At 56.3% G+C, this 8,952-nt stretch overlaps 1 protein-coding gene across 3 annotated transcripts; it reads right to left on the reverse strand.

Moving 5' to 3' along the window:
- Positions 1 to 296: 296 nt before the first annotated feature.
- On the reverse strand, positions 297 to 6,107 carry LOC103605362 (interferon regulatory factor 5). Of its 3 annotated transcripts, XM_008589931.1 has the most exons (8): positions 5,870 to 6,069; positions 3,761 to 3,950; positions 3,110 to 3,171; positions 2,588 to 2,621; positions 2,145 to 2,411; positions 1,585 to 1,977; positions 1,377 to 1,495; positions 297 to 1,136 (listed from the first exon to the last, which is right to left on the reverse strand). In XM_008589931.1, the coding sequence occupies exons 1-8, from the start codon at positions 6,062 to 6,064 to the stop codon at positions 891 to 893; spliced, it is 1,506 nt and encodes a 501-aa protein (XP_008588153.1). In that variant the 5' UTR covers positions 6,065 to 6,069; the 3' UTR covers positions 297 to 890. The 3 variants fall into 3 exon arrangements, with proteins under 3 accessions (XP_008588153.1, XP_008588154.1, XP_008588155.1); XM_008589932.1 differs by lacking the exon at positions 2,145 to 2,411 and having other exon boundaries at positions 5,870 to 6,107; XM_008589933.1 differs by lacking the exons at positions 2,588 to 2,621; positions 3,110 to 3,171 and adding an exon at positions 3,504 to 3,507 and having other exon boundaries at positions 2,145 to 2,206; positions 5,870 to 6,064.
- Between the last annotated feature and the right edge of the window lie 2,845 nt (positions 6,108 to 8,952).

Here is an 8,952-nt window from a genome sequence, read left to right on the forward strand (position 1 = left end):
TGCCCTTTTTCACCATTTCTTGTGGGAAAATTGGTTTGGACAGGTTTTTACCTTGTGTACACATTTAGAATTCCACGCCCTTGCTTCAGTCGGCTTCCTCCTGGAAAGCACAGCCAGCCAGGTGAGTGTTGATAAAGGCCCAGCTGACTCATCAGCCTGGAAGGCAGGCCCTCCTTGTGCCAATGGCCCCGAGCTGGAGGGCAGATGCTAGGGAGAGGGCCAGCTGGCATCAAAATAGGATCTGGTAGAACAGCAGGGAAACAACTTGTGCTGGACAAAATAAAGAAACACCCGTGTCTGTTTTTAACATTTATTAATCCAAAAATACATAAAATTCTACTTTCTACGCCAAGTTCTTGGATACCCAAGAAGAGGGGTAGCTGCCAGTTGTATCTGGTGCAGTACTTAAGTGTTCATGTTGATCTCACGGGGGAAAGATGAGGAAGCAAGGCTCAAACTAGGGAACCCCAAAATCAGGTCCATGCCCTGCAGAGGCCCTGCTGGGGGTCCTGGCCCACAATAATTCTTGGGTCTTTTTGCCAGAGGAGATGGGGCAACCACAAGAGTGGGCTACCCTGGGGCAATTCCTCCTATACCACTAGGCCCAGGGTTGGGCGAGCTCTTTCCCTGCTCACTGGAACTTCTGGCTGAATTTCTCCAGAGCAAGCACAGGAGAGGCAAGCCCAGGAAAACAGAGCCCTCAAAGCAAAGCTTTGCAGGGAGAAACTGCAAAGGGCCTCAGGCCTCTCTTTCCTTCATGGCCCAGATGCACATCCTGGAAATCCAGAGGTAAGACCCTGCAGCCAGCACGTGCTCACTGGGCTGTCACACCTCCCTTTAGTCCACGCAGCCACCCAGGAGGCATGGGCCAGCCGCTATCTGCAGCCTTGTCATTGCATGCCAACTGGGTGCATGGGCCAGGGCTCCTGGGCTGCACCAAGGCCTGCCACAGGAGGGGCTTGGGCCACAGGCTGCAGCCGCTGCTGGGACTGCCAGATGTGATGGAGCTCCTTGAACTGCTCCACCATGCGGTCTTTGAGGTCTGGGTTTGAGATCTGTAGCCGGATACTATCAGCAGACCAAGAAAGCTCCCCTGAGAACATCTCCAGCAGCAAACGAGCTGCTACAGGCACCACCTGGGGGACAAAGAGGAGACAGGACAGGGAGACCCATGGCAGGGCTGCCAGATCCAGTTGTGCACAAGGGCAGCCACCAAGGGCAGGTGGGAGACTGCGTCCTCCAGGCCCGAGCCTTGATTATCTCTGGCAGCCAAGTTCACACTGCCCAGAGAGCCCTGAGCCTCCACACTGGGGCACGAGCCTAGTCCCTGGATTCCCCAGTGTTCAAGAAAAGTTGGTGGGAGTGGGGTGGCGTACCTGTACAGTAATGAGCTTCTTCTCTCGGGGTTTCCGGTCAGGCCACTCTTCCCCGAAGCAGAAGAAGATCTCGAAGGGTGGTGGGGCATTGATCTGGCCCTTCTGGAACAGGATGAGCTCTGCATCAAGATCAAGACCCCTAGTCAGAGGCTAGGACTGTGCCCCTGGGCAAGAGGAGGCCAGGAAGAACATGGCGTAGGGCCCTCACCATTGAGAAAATGCTCCAGGCTGAAGAGCTTGGTCTTGACCTCCCGCTGAATGGGGTTGGGATGTGAGCTGTGGACTGAGGCACAGGGCCCACTCCAGAACACCTTGCACTGACACAGGCGGATAGCATACAGGTCCTGGCCCTGTAGCTGGAGAATAAGCCCACGATCCAGGACATCCAGAAGCTGGTTGGTATAGAAGCGCTGCTTGTCGCTGGGGATGTCCTCAGGGCTGGGGAACCGCACTTGCTCCAGGCTCACGGGGCCGAAGAGCTCCACTTGCTCCTGGGTGGCCTCCAGCTGGCTGTAGAAGAGCCGGCAGCCGTGTGGGTTGCTGATGGTGAGGGAACGGGGTGGCCGCCCCCGGTACTGGAATTTGATCTCCAGGTCAGTCACTGTGGGCAGAGGGGCAGGCCCACCCCATCCATGAGCCCCATGCCATTCGATGCTGCAGCCCAGCAGCCAGGCCCAGCCTCATCAGCTCCCCCACTTTCTCCCCAACCCAAAGAGACTTGCAAACCCTACCCCAGTGCCCCACCCTGCCTCACCCATGGGTCCTTACGCGGCAGCATGTGGGGGCTGATCAGCAGGTTGGGCAGGAGTTGCTCGCCAGCAGGGGGCAGGCTGGGAGCCAAGGGCCCAGGCTCCAGACTTGGCAGGACCTCAGAGAGAAGCTCCCTGAAGGCCACAGGGTCGCCAGGGGGAGGGGCCAAGAGGCTGGGGTCTGGAGCAGGGAGACCCAGCACTACAGGTGGCTGGACAGTTGGCCACTTGACATCCTCTTTAGGTAAAGAATAGGGTGTCATGGAGGGGCCAGGCTGCACTGCTTCTACAGAGGGAAGGGGTGGATGGAGTTGTTAATGCCACCTCTAGGAACCGCCTCCTGTACCCACCTACTCCCAGCCCTGGGTCTCCCCCAGCCTCCCTTCAGCCCCCTCCCAGGTACCTATGGCACCTGTCACTTCTTATGCTACACCCCCCAACCACACCCCCTCCTGGCCCCACCTGTGAGGCTCAGGCCTGGTAACATCCTCTGGAGCTGAAGGGAAGACACAGGCAAAGGAGGAAGGATGAGGTCAGAGAGGGAAGAGAGGAAAGGTTATTAAATTGATCTGATGGGGAAGAAATACCGGATTTTTTTTGGGGGGGGGCAGCTGTCTGGTACAGGGATCAGAACCCTTGACCTTGGTATTATCAGCACCATGCTCTAATCAAGTGAGCTGTGATGGGGAAGAATACACGAGAACCACAATCAGTGCCTCAGTTTCCTCCTCTGCTTTTTGCAAATAGTAATACCAACCAAGCCCCAACTGCTGTGATGGTCAGTCAGACAATGTATGAGTACACTGTGTAACAAAAAAGCCACAGGGAGGTTCAGAAGGGGACTTTCTCCTATCCTTCAGAATCCCAAGATCAGAAACTCAGAGGAGAGCTACAAAAAGGGCAGCAAGGCTCCAGAGGAATGGGGCTGCTGAATCCTAAAGCCCAGTAGGCTGGGGCCCACCCGTTGCCCTGCCCCACCCTCACCTCTTCCTCCTCCTCCTCCTCCTCTCCTGCACCAAAAGTGTAATCCTCAGTGGGCTGGGACTCTGCACAGCAAGGGAGAGAAAAGGACAGGAAAGCACTCAGAGGCCGGGGAGAGGCAATGCCCCCCAGACTCCATCTGGGCAGCTGGGAGGCTGCCTGAAACCTCTGTTGTGGTTTCTGTTCTGCCGCCACCCCCCCTCCCAAAGCTGACCAAACAAAGGGAGAGGCAATGCCCCCCAGACTCCATCTGGGCAGCTGGGAGGCTGTCTGAAACCTCTGTTGTGGTTTCTGTTCTGCCGCCACCCCCCCTCCCAAAGCTGACCAAACAAAGGCTGAGGTGAAGGGCACAGTGACCAGGAATCTCGAGAGACCTCCCCAATTCCGTGGCACTCACCTCCCTGTGCTGCCAGACCTAGACTGGAGCCAGGGAGTCCAGAACAATGGTGGCATGAGGAAGAAGGACCTAGGGCCCTGACCCCACCAATGACCCATCCCAGCCACTCCTGGAAGCTGTGGGGTTATGACCTGGAGGAGCCCAAGCAGCATGTCCTGAATCACTACACGCTGGTGGGAGCCTGGCCTTCCTGCCCTGAGGGGTCACAGCTGGGGCCACGACATCGCACAGCCTCCTAGGAGGCCCACACAGGGTACCTGTGGGAGCAGGGCCATTGGAGCAGACCTCGTAGATCTTGTACGGCTGAGGCGGCATGTCCCGGGGCCCGTCGTAGATGAGGCGGAAGTCGCGGCTCTTGTTAAGGGCGCAGCGCAGGTTGGCCTTCCACTTGGCCGGATCCGCCTCGTCCACCCCTTCCGTGTACTTCCCCGTCTCCTTGGCCCAGGCCTGGGGCAGGAAGAGAGGTCAGCGGCCACAGACAACCTCACCCCTCTCCCAAGCCCCAGCCTGCGAACTGGGGATGAGTTGGGGGTCGAGCATGGGGGTCCCTGCAGCACGGTGACACTACTCAGCCACCAGCTGAGCCTTGCCAAGCCCCAGGGCCTCGTCTGCACCTGGGGGTGTGATGCAGGCTTCCCTCTCTCAGGTTCCAACAAGCTCCATGAAGCTTAGGGGTGTTGGGGGCATCCGAAGTCAGTGCTGCTGGGTGTAAACAGGTACAATCTCTAAGGAGGAGCGCGGAACCTGGTGGCTGAGGCCATGTGCACTGCAGCCAGGCTGGCCTTGCTTCCAGAATGTGCCACCGCCAGCTGCACGCCAGGCCATGTCACCTTGACTCTCCTCACCATGGTCTCCTCCTCACAGTGCCCACCTCACAGGGTGAGGTCCACAAAGCACTCAGAACTGTGCCTGCACATAGCACAGGCTCCATACGCTTCGGCTGTGCGTGTGACTACTGTGGATGGCAGTTGGGTGATGTCAGGATTACAAATGCTTCTCCCCTTTAAGCCAGCAATTGGACTTCTAGGAATTTATCCTAAGATTATAGAAGCATCCACACACGATTACGCACGTACAAGGTTATTCACTGCAGCACTACTTGTAAAAGCCAAAGATCCAAAATGCTCAATGTCCATGAGTGAGGGGCTGGTTTATGACCAACCCACAGAGTAGAGCGATGGGCAGGAAAAAAAAACAAGGAAGGAGGAAGTTTTATGTGGACTGATGTGTCACGATCTTCTAGGGATACTACGTGCATCCTCGTTGGTATAGGAGCAAGACAGAAAAGAAAAGAAATATTACGTGCAGAGAAGAGTACGTATACCTCTACCATTTCTGTGAAAACTGGGAGAAAGGACAGGTACGTATTTGCTCATATATTCACAGAAATCTCTCAGGAACGACAAACATTAAGGCCTCTGGTGGGGAGGGTAGCCAGGAACAAGGTTGGGAGAAAGACTTTTTCCTGTAAACCATTTATGCCTTTTAAATTTTGACTTGTGTGACTGTGTTTCCTATTCAAAAGTAAGAAATGGAGTTGGAAAAGAACTTTGGAAAGGTAGGGATGAATTGCAAAGAATAAAAAACATGTATCCGAAGCTTAAAAAATATCCATTCTCCTTGATACAGCAATCTTTAACTAGAACTGACCCCAAAGAAATAATTTAAGATGAATACAGGGTAAGAGTTAAGAGAATCTATATGACATGAGGTTTTTAACACTGAAACATGAAAAGCAACTGGAAGTGTCCAAAACCTGGGACTGGGAGACTGAATTGTGCCAAGCCATTCTTTTGGAGCAGTCAACAGACACAAAACATGATGTGGACATAAGTAGAAAAGGAAAGCCGATCCAGGGGTGGGGTGAAAAAACGCTGGTTATAGAACAGAACGTATGCTCACTTGCAGTTTTGTGCTTCACATACACACACATGCAGGCAACAAGACGTATAAGCAAAAACTACTGTCGCGGGCACCTCCCAGCACTGAGATTACCAGTGAATTGTTGGCTTCTGTGAGCATATGTGGACACTGATCATGCACTCATGTGTAACAGGAGTGAGACAAGAACAAGGGGTGAGTGGGAGGAGTTCCAGGAGCGTCTCCTGCAGCCCCCACCTTGCTCTGGGGTACAGGTAAGAAAAAGATTTACCGTATGGCCATGCCTGCGACCCCTTGTTCTAGGCCTAGAGTCACCAGCAGCAAGGTGGCTGGGAGAGTGGCTGGCCTTGAGGAGCCCTGGGGGTGAGTGCACGTCTGTGAGTGCATGTGTGTGTTTGCATGTATATATATGGAGGAGGTGTGATACTCTTCTGGGGATGGGGTGCCTGGAAGGTCCAGGAAGTGCCCCCCTGTCCAGGGCATACCTTGAAGATGGTGTTGTCTCCTTCCTGGCTGGTGCCATGCCTTGTGGCATGCCGCCAGGGGATGTAGAAGAATTTCTTATCCCCGTTGACCCACTGAAGTCCTGGGTACTGGCAGCTGTTCACCTGGGCCACCAGCCAGGGCTTCAGCCGCACGCGACGGGGCGGTGGGGGAGCCCCGGGCCCGGGCTGGTTCATGGCACGGGGTCTGCAGGAGAAGCCAGGTGGGAGCATCAGCACAGGAGCAGCTGGCACTCGCTGCCCCGGCAGGACAAGGGCGCTCAGGGGCAAGCCAGGGGCCTGAGGGACAGACTCTCTAGTGCACCCACCTGGTCAAGGCCAATGCTCTTTTCCAACCATCAGCTTTCTGCCCACAGGGTCACAGAATTTTCAGTTTGAGGGTGAGAGAAGGGGGAGATTTACAATGTAGAGGTTTCTGTGGGTGCCCTCCACAGATGCCCTTTACCAGGCCAGGGGCAGCCATAGCCAGTGACTGCCTGCCACCCACGGACAAAAGCCGGGCTCCCTTGCTCCAAAGTGGGCTAACCACTGTGCCCAGTGTGCCCAGGGGATCAGGCGAAAGCCCGTCTCCTGCCTCCTTTCCACCTCCCTGCTCAGCTCTTTCCCTGCCCTGATTTCTCACCCTCCTTCCCCTGACAACCCCCTCAACAAGTCCCTCAGCAAGAATCCCATCGCAGCTTCCAGAAACCTGGCCTTAGACAAAGGCAGAGCCTGTGAATGGAGGGAGGGTTTCCACACCAGTTCTCAGAGCTTCCTTTCTTCCTCGGTTTCCCTCAGGAGGAAAGCTTCCCCCCACAAGGACATCTTTGGAAAAATACCATTATCCAACTCATAGTTTGTCCAGCAAGGACAGCGGCCACCAAACTCAGATCTTACCTTTCTAGGGCCATCATGTCCCAGTTTCTTGTTCCTCCCATTCACCTCCCTTTACACATGCATCACGTAGCACTTACAAAGCCCCTGACCTTTGCCAGCGCCTGTGCTGCACACACTACAGGAAATACAGAGGAAGGTCTAGCTTGCCCCACCTCTCCAGGCCACCCTCTCTGCCTCCCTAGAGTCAGGCCAGCTGGCCACATGGACCCCTGTCTCCTCCCCTCCAGCGGCCCAGCCCCTCTCCAGACCCAGAACAGGAAACTCTTCAGTCTCCATCCCCACATCCCTCTCCACTCCTGGGCAGATTTTCTTTTCCAATTGCCCACATTCTTGGTCCTTAACTCTGAGACCCCTGGGTCAGAGACAGAAATGACTGAACCATCATATGACCCAGCCCTCAGAGGAGAATCTGTCACTCAGCAGGTAAGAAACAAAGGCTCAACCTGGACCTTCTCTGGCATTTTAGGCCTGCTTCACAGCACTTAGACTCAGTTTCCCTTGAAATTCCCTAGCCAGTACCTTTTTGGATTGTGGCTGCTAAGTGCCATCTCTACATTGCCAGTGTCTCCCTCAGCAGGCCTCTCCTCACAGCAGTGCGCAGCTCAGCTGCCAGGAACCCGGGAAGGGGTAGGCCTGCTCCTCCCTGTCACGGGGGCTGGCAGGGCAGGGGAGCAAGCTCCCAGCCCTGCACCCAGGCCTCAGAAGACCAATGGCTCAGTTCCCCTTTCTGCACCAACCTCCACCAGCCCCAGAGGAAATGAAAGTGGCCAGAGCGGGACAACTCAGAAACCTGACTCACTGTGAGCTGAAGGAAGGGATGTAGGAAACTCACAAATGGGTCCTCGAGGCCAAATTCTCAACTCCCTACCCCATAGCCCACTCCGCAGCACCAAGCCTGCTGGCAGCATTGTATATTTAGCCTGGTGGGGAGCACCCCTATTTGCATTAGCAGCCCTTGAGGCCTGGGTCCTAGAATTGAGGGGTGACAGTCACCAGCATCAGGCAATTCTGGTTAAGTCAGTGGACAGAGCAGGTATCACAAAGCTGAGGTAGCCTAGGAGGAGGGTGTTTGAAAAGGGGTTCCCAAGACAAGCCCAGCCACGGCTGAGGGAGGGTCTGTCACCATGCCACAGAAGGGTCTTCAGCCTCAGGGGGTTTCATCTGCAGCCAGGTCCACATGGGCCTCACCCTGAGCAGGACCAGACTCCGCATCCTGCCCCCACAAGCTTCCTCCTGCCCAGAGGTGGGCTTGGATCTGATTCCAAGCCCACCATCCCTATGCCCGTGATTCTGAACTTCAGTGTCTGAGCTTCTCAGGGGTCTACAGGATTGGGGTGAAGTATACGCAGCCCACAGAACAAGGTTTGTGGATATGAGCCTTGGAAAGTGGAGAAAAACAACAGCTCTTCCATCAGCTTCCATGGAAATGTCAAAAGGGCCATGGGCTGCTGAGGACCTGAGGAAGCCCCCACAAGGGGTTCAGGCAGTGAAGCATCCAGACGGGAGCCCTGGAGCCCCTGCTGGGGCTGGAGACCCCACAGCTCACCCAGGGCCCTGCTGAAGTCCCAGGAGACAGCCCCTGATTTGCTGCTAGGGGAGGAAGCCCCTCAATAGTGGTAGGAGTGGAGGACAGAGCAGCAGGCCCCCTGCCCCCTCCTAGGTTTGGGGGTCCACAGCATCTCTCTGCAAACCCCACACCCAGCTCAGGGAGAAGGCAAGAGGTTACTGCCCCAGGTCTGACCCCTAAGCCCGCCCCTCCAGGTGAGCTGACCACACCCTGGGCCCTGCTCCGCTGAGGTCCAGACAAGCCAGATGGAGCGAGCTCTCTCGGCTTCCTCCCAGGGGCAGGGTGGGGGAAGGCCGGGGTGCAGGGGGAAACCCCAAGGTAGGGCCTTTAGGTGAGAAGGGTGATTTCCCCGTGTTTCCCTAGACTCTGTGGAAGCCCCTCAGCCCCAGCGCCCCCGCTCCCAAGGCCCGACAGCTAAGGGGAGGGCGGGGACTTTGCCTCTGGCCCGCAGGCCCCTTGCTCAGGACCCCCAGCTCCCCCCATCGGCCCAGCCCGCGTCCTTTCTGGTCCTGGTCACTTAGGCTCTAGGCCGGCAGGGAGCCCAGGCCACGCCAGGCCCCGGAGGCCACCCCCTCCGGCTCCGCCCGCGCACACCGTCCGCCCGCACCTGCTGGGCCAGCCC

This window comes from Galeopterus variegatus, unplaced genomic scaffold (assembly GCF_000696425.1).
Source record: "Galeopterus variegatus unplaced genomic scaffold, G_variegatus-3.0.2 Scaffold5762, whole genome shotgun sequence".
NCBI lineage: Eukaryota > Metazoa > Chordata > Mammalia > Dermoptera > Cynocephalidae > Galeopterus > Galeopterus variegatus.

Bases quoted from the DNA above. Each gene is read 5' to 3' on its own strand.
- LOC103605362 (XM_008589931.1), bottom strand. From the start codon at position 6,064: ATGAACCAGCCCGGGCCCGGGGCTCCCCCACCGCCCCGTCGCGTGCGG. The intron at 2,412-2,587 runs GTGGGGCCAGGA...TTCCCTCTGTAG, and splicing joins ACCAGGCCTGAGCCTCACAG to AAGCAGTGCAGCCTGGCCCC. The intron at 1,496-1,584 runs GTGAGGGCCCTA...ATCTTGATGCAG, and splicing joins CCTGGAGCATTTTCTCAATG to AGCTCATCCTGTTCCAGAAG.